Source organism: Lontra canadensis, unplaced genomic scaffold, assembly GCF_010015895.1.
Source record: "Lontra canadensis isolate GAN:19392208 unplaced genomic scaffold, GSC_riverotter_1.0 scaffold19, whole genome shotgun sequence".
Lineage (NCBI taxonomy): Eukaryota > Metazoa > Chordata > Mammalia > Carnivora > Mustelidae > Lontra > Lontra canadensis.
Window position 1 is genome coordinate 20,672,969 of NW_022631013.1, and position 22,095 is coordinate 20,695,063.

At 38.8% G+C, this 22,095-nt stretch overlaps 1 protein-coding gene across 5 annotated transcripts in view; it reads left to right on the forward strand.

Moving 5' to 3' along the window:
• The first annotated feature begins 6,696 nt into the window (after positions 1–6,696).
• Positions 6,697–22,095, forward strand: part of FKTN (fukutin) — a 67,727-nt gene continuing 52,328 nt past the window's right edge. For 3 of the 5 annotated variants that reach the window (XM_032860769.1, XM_032860772.1, XM_032860773.1), the window contains exons 1-2: positions 6,697–6,744; positions 20,829–21,017. In XM_032860769.1, the coding sequence (XP_032716660.1) occupies positions 20,913–21,017 (105 nt within the window). In that variant the 5' untranslated portion in view covers positions 6,697–6,744; positions 20,829–20,912. Of the gene's footprint in view, positions 6,745–17,613; positions 17,673–20,828; positions 21,018–22,095 lie in introns of those variants that run through there. The other 2 variants (XM_032860770.1, XM_032860771.1) reach the window with 2 other exon arrangements.

Sequence of the window (22,095 nt, forward strand, 5' to 3'; positions counted from 1 at the left end):
TTAACCAAAATGTACATTTCATAATGCTGGTACTGGAACATTATAATAAGGTCATGAATGTTTCCTTTATCATTACAGAATGATCACCTCATATTCAGTATAGTTTTAGTTTTGTGTGTATCTTACAGTATTCATATTATACAAATATTTGTGACCTGATATGCTTTGTTACCTGGAATATTTGATTAATGTAAATACATAAGGCTTTTTGAGTAATTTGGAGTTTAAATGGATTGCATTTGGTATACGTTGTTTTTACTGAAAAGACATTGTTGGACTTGCCATATAAAGGTTAGTACTGGCTTAGAAATAAATAATTGAGATTTCCAGGGTACTTTTCTCCTCAGACTACCCAATTACTAAATTAAAACAGTATTTGTTATTTCTAAGTCAATATAAGGTACTGACTTTTGATTCATAATCATTTGAGCTATGTTAGTTTAATCTGATGTATTTTCTTAATGATACCCATTCACTGTAAGTTGGTCCTTGGGAATGGGCATGTGAGGATTTCACAGTAAGTAGGACAGAATATGGGTGAATGTGTTTGCATTGGCTTGGAGCTTCATAAGTTTGGACCAGTTTTAAAATAAGTCAAATTGTGAGTGGTTAAAAGATCTTTTTATTAGTATTGGAAATTTTTGGAGAGCCTAAGGGCTGTAAGAAGGCATATATATATTTTTTAACATTTTCAGTATCTCCTAAGGTACCACAGTATGGAGTCTTAATTTTTCATTTAAGGGAGACTCTTTAAATCAAATTTATAACTAATTCATGCTTTAAGATATCAAGTTTTGGAGCAATTTACATTGAAAACCACTAGTCTCTAAGATTCTGGATATAATTTTAAAAGTATTTTGGTTTCATTTCTTTTGAAGTAATTAAAATGAATACCTTAGCTCTACTGTATACTAACTGGATAGATCTGTGATGTCTGCATAAATCGTTTCTCATCTTTGGGCCTCCAATGCCTTAAATAAAATAATTGTAACTTGTTAGCTTATTTCACATTTATGAGGATTTGTGAGAAATGAAATGGAGTATGTGAAATTGCTTCAACACAGTAAAATGCTATGTAAATGTAAGGTATTATTTTTAGTTAATAATGGATTTAAGTGTTGGGATACTTCCAGATGCTCTTTGTTTTCGTAAAGCATGTGCTTGAAGTGGTATCACCAGGACCTCAAAAAACAAAAACAAAAACCTACCTGAACAAAATGCCCTTTAACAGTCTTTAGTTTGTGCATGACCTGTGGCCTTTTTGTATTTTCTCATCAAGTTTATTACCCTGTATCAAGACTTTGTACAATTGTAAATGTCTCTCACAGCATTAGGGTTTCAGTGTAGAATGGTAGCATATATAAATGATTTAAGCTATGTTTTAATTCAGGGATTTGCACTTTCCATTTATGACTGCTCGGTGCCACATGCAGAGTAAATTTAGCCCAAATAATTATTTCCGAACAACCAAACATGCAGCAGTTTGTTGTCATGAGATAAATGTTATTAGGTATATCTGCCCACTTAACATTTTACAACTTCCGTTACATTAAAAAAATATGAAGCATTTCAAAACTTAGCTAATATGGATATCACTTAGTATCTCTCCTAACATTTGTTTGCTTTAAATTTGATTTATTAAATGGTCTACAGGTTATCTGGATCTATAGATTATTTGGTATGTCTATTATCTGGACATGGTTTTGCTATGCAGTTCTGATAATGATTCTAATTCCTCAGGATTAACCTGTAAGTTACAGATGAACAACATTAATGAACTACTTAAAAGGTACTCAGTTCTGCAAAGTAGTGTTTTAATAAGCATATTGCCTCATTATCCTTGGAAACAAGGCAAAGCCTTTTAAACTTTAAGCTAGAAACTTTTAAACTTTTAAAATAGAGTATTCGAAGTGGAATAACTTGTATGTTGAAATGATTGTATGTCCTGTATAGAATGACCAAGTTAAGTTCTTACAAAAGCACCTGGAATATCTCATCTAAAAATTAAACTTTTTTCTGCTTTCTTTTGCTTCAGTGCTTGCATTTTTGTCAATTTTCATTAAATATATCCAACGTGCTGTTGGGGATGAGAAGATAAAAAGCCCCAAAAGCTTATGTTTTTAGAGCAGTGCTGTCCAACAGAATTTTATGCAGTGATGGGAAGTCCTGTATTCATGCTGTCCAACACGGTAGCCACTAGGCCCAGGCAGCTCTTGTGCACTGTAAATATAACTAGTTCAACTAAGAAACTGATTTTTTATAAAGATTTTATTTATTTATTTGACAGAGATCACAAGTAGGCAGAGAGGCAGGCAGAGAGAGAGAGAGAGGAAGGAAGAGGCAGGCTCCCCGCTGAGCAGAGAGCCCAATGCGGGGCTCGATTCCAGGACCCTGGGATCATGACCTGAGCCGAAGGCAGAGGCTTCAACTGTCTGAGCCACCCAGGCACCCCAAGAAACTAATTTTTTATTGTAATTAATTTTAATATAAAAAGCCATCTTACTAATAGCTACTTTTTTATACAGTGCAGCTATAAATGGAAGATGAAACATGCTATAACTATAATATAAATTAAGAACTTAGTTTTGTCTTTGGAGCTTGTCCCATCCTGGGCTACATTTTGGCAGATTGTAGCTAAAAGAGAGCAAGAACCTAAGCCTTTTTTTTTTTTTCTTAAAGATTTAATTTATTTAATTTATTTATTTGACACAGAGAGACCACAAGTAGGCAGAGAGAGGAGGGGAAGCAGGCTCCCTGCCAAGCAGAGAGCCCAACGCGGGGCTCAATCCCAGAACCCCGAGATCATGATCTGAGCCGAAAGCAGAGGCCCAACCCACTGAGCCACCCAGGTGCCCCGAACCTAACTTGAAATCTGTTTAGGAAAGAAAACCAGTCAATGACTATATGAGACTGGAACTCCTATAACTAAGACCATTTTCACCATTTTCATTGGATAGCGTTGAGTTATATGGAGGAGAGCATAACAAAGATACTGAGAAACCAGTACCCTCGTATAGAAGATGGAGCGGAGAACAGTTTAGCAATATTAAATACACATACCTTTGAAAAGTTAATTCCATTTCTAGGTATTTCTCTTATATACTCACAAATAAGTCAGTACTCATTGCAGCATTACAAGAGCAATATACAAGCAACCTAATTGTTAATTTAAGAAAAGGATGGGCTACAAAAATTCCAGAAGCTCTCCTTTTGTAAATTGCTGCATTAACAAGCTACCATTGTTACATACTTGTCTAGATACTTTCTGCATGCCCCTTCCCCAATAAATGTTATGAATATGTAGACTATTATGGGGGAGTTGGTTTCCTCAGTTAGAGTCCTTTCCATGAATACCAGTCCTGTCTGGGCATCTGGGTGGCTCAGTCAGTTAAGCATCTGCCTTTGGCTCAGGTCATGATCCAGGGGTCCTGGGATCAAGCCCCATGTCGGGCTCCTTGCCCTATGGGAGCCTACTTCTCCCTCTCCCTCTACCTGCTTGCGGCTTCCCCTGCTTGTGCTCTGTCAAATAAATACAATCTTAAAAAAAAAAAAAAAGTGTGCCTGTCTGAATCTCTGTGGGATAAAGGCTCAGGAATTTGAACACTACTTAGTCTCAAGTGTTTCCCTTACTAAACCCTATTTTACATTTATACTGATGGTACTAATAGTAGTAGTAGTATGTTTCTGCCTCTTTTGCACAAGGTCACCAGAATGATTAGAATGTGATTCTTCCAAGAAACGCTACACACCTCTTACAGAATATGCTGCTAATGGAAAGGTGTTCATGATAGGAAATGGAAGAGGCAAGTCTAACAGTATATATAGTATGACACCATGGGTGTGTGTGTGTGTGTGTGTGTGTGTGTGTATTTAGACTTGGGCAAGTGGGGTCCCTGTCCCGATCCTCACACTGGCTGTGCTTCTCTTCACGGAATGAAAAATTGAAGGAACTAAGGGATTGCACTCCCCTGGAAGTTTGTATTCCTCTACCCACTATGAACCAGATAGCCAGAGCCCCAGAATTCCTTGCCTGACCAGCCCAAAGCTTGATCCCAGAACAGATGCAGGCCTCTCTGAAATCCTGAGAACAGACTGTGCTACAGGTGTATATACCCTTACACTTGAGAAGTGGCAGTTCATGAATACTGTGGATGGAACTTGGATGTGTAAGACATGTCCACATGCACGCATACCAGGACTCTCATGGTAAGCTGAAACTAGTAAAAGCAGACAGACTCATGGCCTTGTGGGAAGAACAAGCAGACCTAGCTCTTGTGCTGCCTTTTATGTAATATATAGGAATTCCAAATTTGATCCTAGATTTCTGTTCCTTGGGAAGGAATATTTGCCAAGGTAGAAAGATATATAATATTTGATAGTTCTTTACCTGGACACTTAAAAGATATTGGGATTAGATTCCATTTGTACTCTTGCCTCAGGACCCACAATATTTGGGTGGGCCAGGATGTGTTTGTAATCCCACATCTGAGTAATTTTTAGAAGATGGATCTTTGGGGTGCCTGGGAGACTCAGTTGTGTCCAACTCTTGATTTTGGCTTCAGGCATGATCTCAGGGTCAATGGGGGAATCTGAGATCCTCTCCCTCTTCCTCTGCCCCTCCCTTTGCTCACACACTCGCTCTAAAATAATTTTTTAAAAGACTTTTTAAATTTTAAATTTTTAAAAGACGTTTCTTTGCCTATAATAGAGGCTATTTTTACCCATTCTTCTACCCTTTGTCCACTTGGATTGGCTGGCCAAGTTAAAGCGTACTGACAGCTGGAGGCTTACAGCTCAGCTCCTTGCTGGTATGCTGGAGAAGTACTGCTTCTCAGCACCAGTTGAGTTACACGTTTACCTCCTGTTAGTTTCTGATTTTGTAGTATTTTCCTCCCTCCCTCCTCTTTAAATTCCATTGATCATTTATCTTGTAGAATATTGCACATTCTGGGGCATTTATCTTGTAGAATATTGCACATTCTGAATTTAGCTGATTGCTTCTCTATACCTGGGTTTAATTTTTAGGCAAGAATCCTTCACAGGTCAGGTGGTGTGTGATTTCTGTCGCATCACATGAAATTCACGCCTGGTTGTCCCAGACTCAATCATTAATCAGTGAAGTGGGTTCATGGGGTGCTAGACTAATCCACCTATAATAAGTTCCCTATGAAGAAGATTACAAAAGTATTTTAAAGTTTCCCACCAACATTTTAGCTTAATTTTAACATCTATTGATGAATGTTGTATCTTGCGTTAATCTCATCAGGAGTAGCAACATGGCAATTGTTCTGTCACTCATTTGCTAGCTAGGATTCTCATCAGCATGTTGGCTACACTGAAATGCAGTTCATGCATCATGCTTGATGTTTTTATCTTGATCAAGTTTTAGAATAGTGATTTGATGCCCTGGCAACCTTCAGTCATGACTAGTGTGTTTCATTTTTAACGAATTATTATGAAGTCAAGAATTTTTATGTATTAGTGTTTCAATCAGTAAGTTATTCATTTTGGTGCTCAAATTTTCTCATCTTAGGTGTGTCAAGTTAGCACTTGTGTTCCAGTGATCCCTTTAATCCTTGATAACTTCTGTCCTTTGGGTGTTACATTTTTTTAAAAAGATTTTATTTATTTATTAGAGATCACAAGTAGGCAGAGAAGCAGCCAGAGAGAGAGGAGGAAGCAGGCTCCCTGCCAAGCAGAGAGCCCGATGCAGGGCTCGATCCCAGGACACTGGGATCATGACCTGAGCCGGAGGCAGAGGCTTTAACCCACTGAGCCACCCAGGCGCCCCGGGTGTTACATTTTTTGATTAATCTACCAAGTACTACTTCTAAGTCTGTATAACTAGTTCTAAGTCGTAAGAGGACTTCTACCAAATAAGCTTGTATGTACACAGAAGTTTCTAGAAGGAAAAACATAACAGGAAATGTTTCATTATATACTGTTCCCAAAAAACAAAGTTTAGAAAACTCAAATATACAAAAGGAGTATTTTAGTCTTTACTATGGACTAATAGTAATTTTTGTAGAAACAACTTAAAATTACAGTATTTAGTGCTTTATAGTTTTCAATATTCACGTCAAAATGGATACATATCCGATGCTTAACAATCCTTTGGATTACACTGTGGATCCAAAAAGCCAGGGCCGGAACTGTATGCGTCTTTATTTCCAGACGTAAATCGGAGTTTAATGGTCCTCTGGAGCTTGGATGTCATGCACCTCAACCTCATGAGCAATGTTAAATGCAGCTGCTATTTCCCTCTACATCATCCATTCCCCGCCCCCTCATCTGATGGGTGTACCCTAAACAGAATTCAGGGAGTTATTCTGAATCTCTCTGCGTAGCACACGCAATAAAAAACTATTCGTTGTTTATCTGACTTCACGTTTTTCACTGGCATCCCATATTTTATCTAGCAAATTCACAGTCTTTAAGAAACACAGTTCAGGCTCTCCAATTCTTGCTCCCCTTACTAAAATCTCATGTCGTCTCAGTGCACTACTGCAGTTGTTACGTCGGCAAGCGATGAAAGGACTTTGGAAAGCTAGGAAATCCTCAGGGATCCGTAAACTTCGGACGGTGAGGAAGCGGCAGGAGGCCTGGCCCCGTAGGGGTCCCAGTCAGTTAAACGTGATCGTCTCCTACAGCAACCAGAATAACCACGGCTCTGCACTTGACGGCACCTTTTGCAGCAGTTGCTGTGAATGCCGTAAAGCGGAGTTGCCGCCTCTCTTGGGTGAGGTAAGGGGTAGAAGGTTCCTTTTGGTTGCGGGGCATGAGAGGGTACCTTCAGACAGGTATCTCTGGTGGCTCGGGTCCCCTCACCAGGCATCCCCCAGCATTCTGGGCACCTACTTCCTCCGCCCCCCCAGGACCGAGGCGGGCCAGAGGCTGAGTGCGCTCTGGGCGGCCGGGCGTGAGGGCAGTCAGTGAGTCAGTTCACCACTGGGGCGGTCCTTCCCACACTCCTGGTTGTGTCAGCAAGTAAAATCCGCATCCTGGGACAAGTTCAGTTTTGGAGGGCGGTCGAGACCCTCATAAGACTTTGCTTGGGGTAGTGATGTTTGAACAAGGTCGTGAGAGCCATCTCAGGATTTGCGAGAGGACAGGCACTGGGGTGGGGGGTGGGGGGAGTGGAGAGCACTGCATATTTTAGGACCAATGTGTGCAAGGGTGCAAAATCATGAAAGGAACGACCGGGTTTGGGCAGCACCGCGTGCATATTAGGATAATGGCTGGAGGAATGGGTGTAGAGAAGTGAAGGCTAGGAATGAGCCGGCAGCTGACGTTGGGTCTCAACCGGGAAGGACCTTAATGCTCTATTGAGTGTTCGGTTCTACGGGCAGTGGAGAACTACAACAGATTTATAGTGAGGGATAATTTAATTAACCATCTCTCATTCTGATGCTTTCCCCGTGGGTTCAACTTTTAGTTCATTTGGAGGACTGTTTACTGAAGCAACCCCTTTTTGTGCTTCATTACGGATGGACGCTGCTAGCCATGCTAAAGTTTCATATAGCTTTGATGTCTGCCTTTTGTTTGCACTGTCAGTTGGGGGATGTCGGGAAAGACTGGGTAGGCCTAGAGGTGGTTGTTAGAAGCTTTGAATAGGAGTGAGGAGAACTGAGTTCAGAATTCTTCACCATCAATTTCTCAGGTAACATGAGGCAAATCACTTTTCTCAGGGCTTTGGTTTTCTCAGATGTGAAAAGAGGACCTCCATGATACCAGATTCTTTCTACTTTGGAAGATAGCAGATTTCCAAAGAATAAAGATCAGCCTATGAACAGATGAACAGCCTATGAACATGGCTCAAAATGAGTGATGGAGCATTGCATTAAGAATTGGAAAAAGAGGGACACCTGGGTGGCTCAGTTGGTTAAGCTGCTGCCTTCTGCTCAGGTCATGATCCCAGCATCCTGGGATCGAGTCCTGCACTGGGCTCCTTGCTCTGCAGGGAGCCTACTTCTCTCTCTGTCTCTGCCTGCCACTCTGACTGCTTGTGCGCTTTCTCTCTCTCTCTGACAAATAAATAAAATCTTAAAAAAAAAAAAAAGAATTGGGAAAGAGGGGTCCCTGGGTGGCTCATTCGGTTGGGCTGCTGCCTTTGGCTCAGGTTATGATCCCAGGGTCTGGGATCGAGCCCTGCATCAGGCTCCTTGCTCAGCGGGGAAGCCTGCTTCTCTCTCTTTGCCTCTGCCTCTGCCTGTCACTCTGCCTGCTTGTGCTCTCTCTCTGACAAATAAATAAATAAAATCTTTAAAAAAAAAAAAAGGAGAGATTGGGAAAAGATTGGGATATTGTAGATTGTAGAAAAGATTGGGATATTCTGGGGATGGCTAGGGCTTGAGGGTTTGAATCATCAGGAACCATCTCGGTTGAACACCTTGGGTAAAGATAGAAAAGGCATGGGGCGCCTGGGTGGCTCGGTGGGTTAAAGCCTCTGCTTTCGGCTCAGGTCATGATCCCAGGGATCAAGCCCTGCATTGCATCATCGCATCATCAGGCTCTCTGCTCAGCAGGGAGCCTGCTTCCCTTCCTCTCCCTTCTGCCTGCCTCTCTGCCTACTTGTGATCTCCATCTGTCAAATAAATAAAATCTTTAAAAAAAAAAAAGAAAAGGCAGGAAGAGTCATTCATATTTTACTTATTTATTTATTTTATTTTAGAGGATGGGGGAGGGTCATAGGAGAGGGAAACAGAATCCAAAGCATACTCTGCACTGAGGTGGAGCCAGTGGAGGTGCTCCGGGCTTGATCTCATGAGCTGAGATCATGACTTGAGCCCAAACCAAGAGTTGGACATTTTACTGATTGAGAGACCCAGGAGCCCTGAGGCATTCATATTTTAGAGTCTGTTTCTGGTGGTAGGTTTCAAGGGCATAGAGGACTTGGGAAGGATGGCACTGGATATTAAAGGAACCCCAAGTGGAAAGAAAGTGCAGTATGTCTGAAAAGGAAGAAAAAAGAAAAAGACATGTCAGCAATATACAGGACTTGATTTCTTGGATCTACGTGATACTTAGAACTTGAATTTAAGTGTTGTTGACAAAAATGAGCATTTTATCAGAAATCCAGCATGTAATAATGTATTGGCAGTATGGTGATTCAGATTGTAGCTCTGGATATTGCCAATAATTAGCCTCTTGTGCTGTCATTTAATTCTTCTAGAACCTGGTCTCTATAAGATGATATTGTTGGACAAGGTGGTCTCTCTCCTCTAAGACCTATAAAACTTGAGTCTAAGAATGGAGAGCAACCTTCTCTTAAATAGGGGAGGGAGATGGTTGATGGAGAATAGAATTGTTACTTTTGAACATACTGAATTTGAGGTGTAGGAAATAGAGTTGGAAATACAGGCAGATGGAGTTCATAGACTGGAAGTTAAATAGTAAGTTTTCTCTCAGAGGTTGTAGTTAAAAATCTTGAAATAAATTTGCTTTGAGGGATAGATTCTAGAGTAACTAGAGGATGTGCCCATAGGTGGGAGGCTAGAAAAATGTGGAAAGAGCCAAGATGCTTTTCAACAGACAAATGGACAAAGGAGATGTGGTCCGTATACACAGTAGAATATTATGCAGCCATCAGAAAGGATGAATCCCCAAATTTTGCCTCAACATGGATGGGACTGGGGGAGATTATGCTGAGTGAAATAAATCAAACAAAGTCAGTTATCATTTGGTCTCATTTATTTGTGGAGCATAAGGAATAGCATGGAGGACATTAGAAGAAGGGAAAAATGAAGGAGGAAAAATCGAAGTGGGAGATGAACCATGAGAGACTACAGACTCTAGGAAACAAACTGAGGGTTTTAGAAGGGAGGGGGGTGGGGGATGGGTGAGCCTGGTGATGGGTATTAAGGATGGCACGGATTGCGTGGAGCACTGGGTGTTATATGCAAACAATGAATCATAGAGCACTACATCAAAACCTAATGATGTACTGTTTGGTGACTAACATAACATAATAAAAAAAAAAGATGGGAGGCTAGAAAAATGACTGAAGGAGACACAGGGCTCTCAGACCAATGAGCAAGGACTCGTTTTAGAAAAGATTACACGTAGCCTTTGTAGATTGTTTAGGCCAACATTTTATTAAAATAATTTGACAGCATTGCAGCAAATACTAAGCACCCTTTTCTAGGAACTCTGGCAGAAAATAAATATAATCTCCAGTGTCTTTCTGATTGTCTACTCAGAAGTAATATCATTTACATATTTATTCAACAAATATTTATGTGTTTCAGGCACTGCTGGGTCCTAAGGAAGTACTGATGAACAAGGCAGATGTGATGTTGTTCTATTATTCCTGCTTGTAAGGGCTTTAGCTTCAGTGCTTTTCAGATTTTAACATACATAGGAATCGCCTGAGGATCTTGTTAAAATGTAGATTCTTTTTTTTTAATTAACATATAATTATTATTTGCTTCAGGGGTACAGGTCTACGAATCATCAGTCTTGCACAATTTACAGTGCTCACCATAGCACATACCCTCCCCAAAGTCCCGTCACCCAGCCATTCCATCCCTCCCATCCTCCTCCCCTCCAGCAACTCTCAGTTTCTTTCCTGAGATCTCGTATGAAGATCTGAAGATCTTCTGAAGAGTCTCTTATGGTTTGTCTCCTTCCGCGGTCCCATCTTGTTTTATTTTTTCCCTCCCTTCCCACACAATCCCCCACCCTGCCTCTCAGATTCCTCATATCAGAGAGATCATTTGATAATTGTCATTCTCTGATTTATTTCACTTAGCATGATACCCTCTAGTTCCATCCATGTCGTTGCAAGTGGCAAGATTTTGTTTTTCTTTTTGATGGCTGCATAGTATCCATATATATGTGTATACACACACACACACACACACACAAATAAAAATAATATAAAATATAAAAATATTATAAATATAAAAATAACAAATAAATAATAAATATATAAATAAATATATGTACATATGTATATGTATAAATATATATATGTGTGTATATATATATCCATCACATCTTTATCTTCTTTATCCATTCATCTGTTGATGAACATCTAGGTTCTTTCCATAGTTAGCTATTGTGGACATTGGTGCTATAAACATTTGGGTATACGTGCCCCTTTGGATCACTACATTTGTATCTTTCAGTTAAATAACCAGTAGTGCAATTGCTGGGTCATAGGGAAGCTCTATTTTCAACTTTTTGAGGAACCTCTATGCTGTTTTCCAGAGTGGCTGCACCAGCTTGCATTCCCACCAACAGTGTTGGAGGGTTCCCCTTTCTCCACATCCTCTCCATCACCTGTCATTTTCTGACTTGTTAATTTTAGCCATTCTGACTGGTGTGAGGTGGTATCTCACTGTGGTTTTGATTTGTGTAAAATGTAGATTCTAAATCAGTAAGTTTTTATATATTGTTTTAAGTACTTAATACATTCTGAGCCCTGTGTTTGATTCTATTAGTTATATAATTTTACTAAGCTCAGTATCCGTATGTTAACCAACCAATCAAGTACTTGTATTCTTTTTTTTTTTTTTAAGATTTTATTTATTTATTTGACAGACAGCGATCACAAGTAGGCAGAGAGGCAGGCAGAGAGAGACGGGGAAGCAGGCTCCCTGTTGAGCAAAGAGCCCGATGTGGGGCTCGATCCCAGGACCCTGGGATCATGACCTGAGCCGAAAGCAGAGGCTTTAACCCACTGAGCCACCCAGGCGCCCCAAGTACTTGCATTCTTGAGGGGAAGACTCTACTCAATTAAAAGTAACTTGGTTTAACAGCAGTATGTTTCTCAAAAAATGGGAAGAGATTAACATAATTAAAGCTTATAACATGTAAGCTGTAGTAAATGAGTACTTGTTAATTGACACAGAATGAAAGAAAACTTTCAAAAGTTAAAAAAATTTTTTTTTAATATTTGAAAACCAATTGATGTTCACATAGGATAAACAGAAAAAAAATACCTTCACTCCAACCAACCCAAAGACAACCACTGTTATTACTTGGGAGTATATGCTAACTAAAGTAGCTCTAAATGACCCCAAGGAATAGCCTATATAAATAATGGTTGGGTCGGAAAAAAAAAAAAAAAATCCTTGGTTCCTCAAGTTTCCACTCCCTTTGAAATAACCATAATCTTTTGTTTATATCCTATAGTCTTGTGACAGGGAACTGCTTGCAGCTTGCCCAGTGTCTAGTACATTGGGTTCAGCAATATCTGTGAAGTTAATGGAAGAATGAATGAATGAGGTAGCACAGCAAACTGACCTCTGTCATAAACTCTGGCTGTCACTCTTCACCTGCACCTGCTTGCATTCATCACTCATCTCATTCTTTTGTACTGTCCTGGCCACACAGAACTCTTCTGTAAAAAGTTGCTTTTAAAATCTGTGTTTGTGCTTAGATTCTATTGTGGAAGAGTTTGAAATGCAGAAGAATACCATGGGATAAAAAAACATGAATGATAGCCTCCTGTCTCAAAGGACTGTAATTTAAGACTAAATCTGTACTAAAAATAGTACAGATATACAGTGGTGTGGGAATATAAGAGAGGGGACTTTAATTGTGTGAAAGCAAAGGAAATTATTAGTAGAGCTTTAAGATGACTATTATTAATTATTGCTGGCATTACTGTATACTCTGATGTTCTAGGTGCTCTTCAGTGCTTTACCTGAATTGATGTGTTCAATCCTCAGAAGAGCCTTTTGCGTCAAGAACAATTTATAGATGCACTCTGAAGATAGGGGCACAAAGACATTAAGTAACCTTCCCAAAGTCCTACGGGTTGCAAGTGTCAGAGCAGGATTTGAAGAGAGCAGTCTGTGTTTGAGCTGTACTCTAAACTACTCAGTAGACAGTGAGAAGGGCAGGGAGGTGGGGGGAGAAGGCATTGTAGATAAAAGGAATAGCATAGGTGAAGGCACCCAGGTGAGATGGCACTGTATCAGCAGATTCGTATAAAAGAATAGTACAGAATAAGCCATAGAAGGTCTTAAAGCAACGAAAGTGACACAAAGAGGTATGCTAGAAATAATTTGACTTTGATCCCTAAGATGGGTATTTTGAGGAAAGTCTGATAGTAGGATATTCATGTAGGAGGCTTTCTATCTAGACGGAGGTAATAAGGCCTTTAAACGAGGCTAACTATATGCAAATGGAAAAGAAATGATAGCTTTTAGAGGCACTGAGAAGGATACACGGTTTGTTGACTCATTAGATGCAGAGTTAGAACCGCAAAAACTATTTTGTTTTGAACATAAGTAATTGAGAATATAGGGATACTGTTAACAAAATAGATGGTCAAGTTGTGGAGGAAATCTAGTGTGAAGGTGGACAGTGATTCGCTTTAGGTGGTAGTGGTATGTTCAAGAAGACATATCCAGCAGTCAGCTAGAAAATATATAAGTCATAATTAGCCAGTAGATTAGGGAAATATCCCTAATAAAATGATTAAGAGCAAGAGAATGTAAAGAGAACTTCCATCTGGATTTTATATCCAGCAGAGAATCGTAGGCATATTAAACAAAACCACTTCCTTCACCTTTTTACTTTGCCCTTGTAATATCCCCTCCTATTTTCACATCCTTTCTCAGCTAGACTTTTTTTTTTTTTTTAAGAATTTATTTATTTATTTGACAGAGATCACAAGCAGGCAGAGAGGCAGGCATAGCTGGGAGATGGGGGGCAGGCTCCCTCCTGAGCAGAGAGCCCGATGCAGGGCTTGATCCCAGGACCCTGGGATCATGACCTGAGCCTAAGGCAGAGGCTTTAACTCACTGAGCCACCCAGGCGCCCCTCAGCTAGACTTTTTTATCTAGGTTTTTCATTTCAGACACACTTGGCAGAACCTTATCATTCCCTAGTCATTTAGAAAAGAATCACTATATATTTGCAATTTTTCTGGAGTATCAAATCGACTATTTTTTTTAATCCCATGTGTCAGAATGTTGAAATAGAAGTTATATTGCAAAAGGTTAAGAAGTAAATGAGTGGTAAGCAGATAAAGAGAATTCTTAACTCTGTGTAGTCTAACCTTAACTCCCAGGCTACTGATAACTGTTAAGAAGTTAGCTGTGAAAGAAAAGGAAATGAACAACAAAAAAGACTGGCAGTATTTAGGGAAGATGGGTAGCATCTATTGCTACTGGGCCTTTTTTTACTTATAGCAGCTGGAAATGTTGATTTTTTTTTTCCATGTCTTACCTTGAATACATTTGCAGAAGCATTTTCTCTTTGAGCTTTCTAAAATTCTGCCTCAACTCTCTAATTGTGCCTTTGCCTAATTACACTGTCTGCTTCTCTGTGGGTTAGTCTGTTTTATTTTGCAGGACAAGCCATATTTGAATTTTAGTTCTTTCTGATTCATACCAACAATGCTTCTCTCTCCTTTCTCTCATGTCCCTAAGTAAGTTGGGACCTAGCAGCATTGAGGGGAACAGGCTAACACACATCATCTGTGAACCTAAATTAAGTGTCAAGACTGACATTTCTTGTTGGAGGGCCTCTCATGTCAAGAAAAATGATCCAGAAGGCAGGAATAAAAAACCAGGCACTTAGACATTCTTTCAGACGGATCCTTACTCAAATGATTCTCAAAGGAGTGGTGGTGGTGGTCTTTCATTGCCATTACCTGCAAAAAAACAAATAATGTAAAATGGGCAAATGGGAAGCTGAAAGAACATGAAATAATACTGCTCTTGGCTATAGAAAGAGCCTGAGAATTTGTCTTGAATTTCTCATCTTTTGTATTTCCCTTCACATTTGTGTATGGCTTTGATTACCACCCATTTTTTTCCAAACTGTTTCATGTCTTGACAGTCTTGACACGTAGTGAAACTGATAATAAAGGATATAAGAATGTGTTTATTCTTGGCCGGAGATGACCAGTTTTGGGCTCTGGCTACCCCAGGCCCAAAGACAGAGGACTGGTAGCTCTGACACCCATAACCCATTAAAGGTCCATTGGGAAGCAGATCTACCCAATCCTTTCATTGCCCATTCTCAGTTTATGGCACTAGGGATGGCAGGCTTCCATGTCATCTGAGACACATTCTTTTTTTTTTTTTTTTAAGATTTTATTTATTTATTTGACAGATCACAAGTAGGCAGAGAGGCAGGCAGAGAGAGAGGAGGGGAAGCAGGCTCCCTGCTGTGCAGAGAGCCCAATGCTATGCAGTGCTCCATCCCAGGACCCTGAGATCATGACCCGAGCCGAAAGCAGAGGCTTAACCCACTGAGCCACCCAGGCGCCCCTGCATTATATATTTTTCTGAAAACATTTGCTGTCTTTTTTCCCTTTATTTTCCCCTCATTTTAATTTATTAACTCTACAATACTCATCTTTTTAATTAGACACAATATCCTGTTTTTTTAAGGAAGCTTTCCTTAAGTATAAGTAAAAAAATACATTACTTATCCTCCCTAGAGCTTTTATTATGATAGGTAAAATGTCACATATAGAAAGAAATGTATATACAAAGAATGTTTTTATTTTTCTTCTACGCTATATTTCTCCATATGTTATTTTTAAGTGTTTCTTCTTCAGGATTGTAACAAAGTATGGTCTTTAAATTCTAATAAAAAATCACTATTTCATATTTCATATTTTGTTTTAACATAAAAGTTCCTGCAGGACAGAGAACTTCTTAAAATAAAAACTTTAAAAAATAATTTTGTGTACTTGAGTATTGTGCAACGTATTTGAGTATACTAAGCATACATGTTATTTCTTAATTCAGTCAGTTTTAGGCTGGTGAGGGGAACGATTGTCTGTACTAATAAGTATAATCCAAAATGGAAGGTAGTAAAAGCCAATCCTTGTGCTTCCATAGTAACTTGTGCCTACGTCTTCATAGCAATAACATTTACATTTACATTGCCTCCATATTTGCTTCTAATAGAGTCTGTCACAAACTAGATATGGGGGTGGTAAGGAATGAGGTTTACATTTTGGAAAAAACTTCCCATGCTGTTCTGTATATACATCACACCATCACCATCAACACCACCATTCTTCTGAGAACTGTTCATCTCTAAAGTCTTAGAAAATGGGAAACTATCTTACTTATCATTTTATCTCCAGTGCTTAGCTTTTTGTGCTTATAAGGTAAACAGTAAACGTTCCCAGAAGGAAGGTAAAACTAGGGGTTTAGAGATAGGAGAGATTAATTTTGACTCAGAAGAGCATGAGAGACTTTATACAAGGGTTACTTGAGAAGAGTTATGAAAAGAGGTGTTGAGCTAGTTTTATGGAAATGGATGAGAGCATTTCACGTAAGAGGGAATGAGCAAAAGCAGAGGCAGAAAAGTGTGGTATGTATTCTAGGGATTCTTGGGCAAAAATTTCAGGGTGTATGAAGTGGGAGAAGCCTACAGAATTTGCTTGTGTTCAGTCGGATTATGAATTCTCTTGTTTGGAATTGGAACTTTATTTGTAGGTGGTAGAGAGTCATTGAAAAATTGTTATCGTGGCATGTCTTGATTCATCTATCAGCAACTTGGTGTATCTGTTACTGTGTAAGTGAGGTTATGGGTAGGTAGAAAGTGGAGACTGGGGGTTCAGTTGAAATTGGGACATTAGGTACAATTAGAGTCTAAGTTAGAATTACAGTGAAGAGAGTTGATGCCAGAGATATTTTAGAGGTAAAATCAATAAGCCTTGGCCTCTCTTGTAAGTATCACATTTTTCATTTTAAAGTGGTAAACATTCCTAATAAAGAGATCGTGCTAGCAAAAAGCAAGTTTTTTTTTTTTTAAGATTTTGTTTGTTTATTTGACAGACAGAGATCACAAGTAGGCAGAGAGGCAGGCAGAGAGAGAGAGAGAGAGAGAGGAGGAAGCAGGCTCCCTGATGAGCAGAGAGCCCGATGTGGGGCTCAATCCCAGGACCTTGGGATCATGACCTGAGCTGAAGGCAGAGGCTTTAACCCACTGAGCCACCCAGGCGCCCCAAGTTTTTTTTTTTTAAGATTTATTTATTAAGGGGCGCCTGGGTGGCTCAGTGGTTAAGCCTCTGCCTTCAACTCAGGTCATGATCTCAGCAGAGAGCCTGCTTCCTCCTCTCTCTCTCTCTCTCTCTCTTTCTCTCTCTGCCTACTTGTGATCTCTCTGTCAAATAAATAAATAAAATCTTCTTAAAAAAAAAAAAGATTTATTTATTTATTTGACAGAGAGATCACAAGTAGGCAGAGAGGCAGGCAGAGAGAGAGGGGGAAGCAGGCTCCCCGCTGAGCAGAGAGCCTGATGCGGGGCTTGATCCTAGGACCCTGAGATCATGACCCAAGCCGAAAGCAGTGGCTTAAACCACTGAGCCACCCAGGCACCCCAAAAGGAATGTTTTGAATATTTCTTCTTTACAATTGAATTGCCTTGGCATTTATAGAAAATAATAAAGTTAATTAGATACCATCTTGAGAACAGTAGAATTAAGTGATTGATGATATGTGTTGGAGGTTTATTTTATGTTAAGAATTAATTATAGGTTAGAAACATGCTGTAGTAGTATATATAGGCCTTTTATGTTTTCTTTCTGTTTATTCAGGCATAGAAGAGTCTCAGTTATGGCACACTCTGAATGCCACTTTAGAAAATTTCATAGGAATCAGTATACAATATGTTGGTGTACTATTTAATATAACTACAAGAAACTGCACTGAAATATTGAAAGTGAAGGATATTCTCCTTATTATCTTGTGAGTTACTTTTATCAGAGTATTTGTTTTATTTTAGCTGACAGCAAAAACTAATGTCATCATCAATGTTATTTTATATGTGTTGCTAGTTTTTATAGTTTGAGGAAACAGAACATGATCGTGATTAATTCATTTGTTTTTGCTCTGTACATTATCTGCACATAAATGGATTATTCATAATAGTGTTGGTATCATTTGTCTTAAGTAGTTTGTTGACTTTATATAATACCATGTTTGCTTCATGTAGGCTTTGGCTCTGGAAGCTCATTTGTGTTGTTTTAAAACTCTAAGCCAAGACTTTTGATTTCTAAGATGGCAGAGTAGAGACATTGGTTCCCTCTTCTATCTGAAATTACCCTGAAACAACAAGGAGAATGAGACACAGAGATTACGTCGTTGATGAGACCAGAAATACTATAGCCCCAAACCAAAATATTTGAGAAATATTGTCCAGTGTAAGCAGGAAGAGATTAAAAGAGGGAACTAGTAGGAAGAGATCTCAGAGCTTGTAGAGCAACGTGAGAGAGAACTTCTGTTTATAGTGGGATCAGGATGTATAGGAGGGCAGTGAGAGCTTCCTTGGATTGTTTGGCTGGCATGAACTGCCAGGAAAGGAAGAGCAAAGGAGAAAACAGAGATAAACCGTCTTTGCAGAAAACACTTTCTTGGTGAAGCAAGAAGTCATGGCTAAACAACTTTATCTCATTTGTTCTCAGACACATTCTCTTTGTCTCTTTTCTCTCACACACACATGCATAAAACACTCTGTCATAAAATGCTTTCTTGTACATCAGTGACTACCTTTTAGTCTAGAACCAAGCCTGCTTCTTCCTTCCACAGTCCTCTTGCAAATAACTGATCCTAGAAGAGTTCACATCATTCAGGGTAAATAATAAAAAAGAAACAAGCACAGTATCTACACAAAAATGCTGCAAGAAAAAGGAAAAAAGAAACGGAAAAACAAGTGACATGAGAAACATGAGGAAACTGTATTGGCCTAACAAATTTAATGAAACAATCATTTCTTTAAAATAATAGACAAGGTTTATTGGTCAGGGAGAAATAGTAAGTCAACAGGAGATAATAAATCGTATTCTGGCAGAGCTCAAGAAAAAAGGAAGAAAAATAAAATCAGAGAAATAAATGGCCATCTTGGAAGCAAAAGGGAGAATTAACACTGTTGAAAAGTCAGTAAGGGGCATGACAACAGGCTTTTGAAAGTTGAACAAAGTGAAATGAGAATGAAAAGAGATGAAACGAATGCTCAATTTTGTTTTGGAAATGGAGAATTCAACATTAGAACAGAAAAATATTGAAACATCTAACTTAAGAAACTTCCTACTAAAGAAATCTTAGTTCTACAGATCAAAAGGGCAGGTAATAAAGAAAAATTAGTATACAGTAACCCTTGAACAGTGTGGGGATTAGGGACACCAACCCCCTCCCAATGCAGTTGAAAATCTGTGCGTTAACTTTTGACTCCCTAAAAATCTTAAACACCTGATAGCCTACCATTGACCAGAAGTCTTATTGATAATATAAGCAGTTGGTTAACACATATGCCAAATGTATTATATACTGTATTTTTACTATAAGGTAAGCTAGGGAGAAGAAAATGTTATTAAGAAAACCATAAGGAAGAGAAAATGAATTTACAGTACTGTACTATAAAAAATCCATGTATAAGTCGATCCATATAATTCAAATCCATGTTGTTCAAGGGTCAACTATACAGTCATCAACATCATTATGTGGCCTAGTTTTTTTTTTTTAATATTTTATTTATTTATTTGACAGACAGAGATTACAAGTAGGCAGAGAGGCAGTCAGAGAGAAGAGGAAGCAGGCTCCCTGCTGAGCAGAGAGCCCGATGTGGGGCTTGATCCTAGGACCCTGGGATCATGACCTGAGCTGAAGGCAGAGGCTTTAACCCACTGAGCCACCCAGGCGCCCCTGTGGCCTAGTTTTTAAAAAATTGGATTTCAGAGGTAAGGAATGCATTCCCTGTTCATCCCATTAAAAAGGTTAATTTACCTGTAGGGGAGACCTAGGGGAAGGATCAGATACCATGAAGGGAATATTTAGCATTATAGAACAGTGGTACAAAGCCTACAAGTCATCAGGGGACAGAGAGTATGATCTCAGTCCAACTATCAGCTGACAAGTTTATTTGAACAATGTAAGAATTCAAGGTAAATAATATCTATAAGTTTTTTGATTAACTGTAAGAAGATGAGTATTAGCCATTCAGTAGATGAACAGAGATGATTCAGCAAAAGGATTGACAGGGAAGATACAGCAAAATAGTTGTGAGATTTGTAGTAACAGAATATGATAGAACTGTAACATGGTAGAAATAGCTAATAAAAGTCCAGATTGAAGGAGGAGAAAAAGCAGGAGGGTAAGTATAACTTTGCTGATTTCCTCTTCTTATTCAGCTGGAGAACAAAGGATAAAAAGTTTAGACATCAAGTTATAGAGGTATTAGTAATATTTAAAGGAATAAAGATGAACACTTGAAAACTAAATATGTTTAACCAAAATCAAATAGTGCATAGGAGGTACAAAGAAGTAGAACCGTATTAAATTTCTTATCCTAAATAGTCAGATGCAACCAAAGATGAAAGAATAAATTTTTTTTATCTTTGCACATTATTTACATTTGCAAAAAACTGAAAACATATATGAGATACTTATCAAGACTGACTATATCCTTGATCACAAAAAACAAAAAGCTATCATACAGAGGAAGTTTCTTGACCAGAAGTTTTCTCAATTTCTTCTATGGACGTGGTTCTTCATGTGGTCAGCAGCATCAGCAAGGCCTGGCCACTTGTCAGAAGTGCATACTTGGAAGCCCCATACCACGGCTACTGAATCAGAAACTAGGCGAAGTCCCCAGATCTCTGTTGGTCAGGTTTTACAGATAACCCATTTATGTTTATTATTTGCAGTTGTTGTTTGTAGAATGCCATGATAAATATTTTTGTTCTTTCATATTTGGTCTTGTATCTGTTTATTTAGGAGAGGAAATTAGCAAATCAACGAATATTCTGTAGAACTTTAGGTAACTTTCTTTGTTGTGGTGCTGGTTATTAGAGGTGAAGAATTGAAAGTAGGTTTTTGTTTCTTTAGAAATATCTTTTTTGTTTACAGAAAAAAAAGAGTGTCTTCTTATCCAAAAAAGATGAAACGAACACGGTTACTCTCAAAAGACAACCAAGTGAGCACCGCAGACTAATGAGTAGAATCAATAAGAACGTGATTTTGGCGCTTTTAACTTTGGCAAGTTCTGCATTTCTGCTGTTTCAGTTGTACTACTACAAGCACTATTTATCAGCAAAGGTAATATTTTTTCTCTTTTCTCATCATTAGGCTTCATTTTAACTGTATATTTTCCTAACATAGCTCCCTATTTCAGTACATAAAATTAATCTGTTTTTCAGATTCTTGCAGAAATAGTTCCTACTGAGATTCTCATCTTTGTGAAGTGTGGCAAACAATTCACCATTGCAGTTAAATGTTACTATAATAACATGCTAGTCAAAGATGCCAAGTTTCAGTAATGTTTACTCTATTGAAATTTTTTCTGATAGTTAATATAAAAATTGTTACTCTTCTAAACACATCATCCCTTATTGAAAAGAACTGAATAATAAGTAATTTTGATAAAATACCAAAATTAGTTTATTTTAGTACAGTGTACTTCTCCCTCCCATTCTAGGGGAGGATACTTCTCTGCCCTAGTTGACCTTGACCATGGACTTACTTTGGCTGGTGGAATGTAACAGACATATGCAGAAATTTCAGAGGGGCTGTTATATGACTTCCCCTTTGTTCAACCCTGACCTACCAGGAGAAGACTGTGCCCTGGGTAGATTCTGCCCCTCCAGTCTGGGCCCTGGATGGAATGTACGAAGCAGACCAAGGTGTAGCTGCCTTGCTGACTTGCAGATCTGACAGAAAGTAATGCGTATTAGGCTCTAAGATTGGTCAAGTTAATTATGAAGCATTGTTATGTGGGATTGCTGGATGTCATTGTACAGATGAGAAAACCAAATAACAGAGATGTTAGGTAACTTGCCTACACAAATCACCCAATTTCTAACATCCAGGGCTGACAGTCTATACTTTATTCTTTCCAGGCTAAATTATTTTTAAAATAATTGACAAATACTGAGGCTACCAGCTATCTTGGGCGTTTATCCAACAAATGTCTTTGTGTGACATCTCTTACCCCTTTCTGATTATTTTCTTAGGAGAACGTCCTAGAGTGGAATTTCTGGATCTCATATGCGTGTGTTAGGTTTTGTCACATATCGCAGGGTTATATTCCATAAGGATGAGTAATGTGCCTGATTTCCTGTACCCTTTCCAAATGTGGAAATAATAGCAATAGTAATGACAGTAATGGCATCTGTAT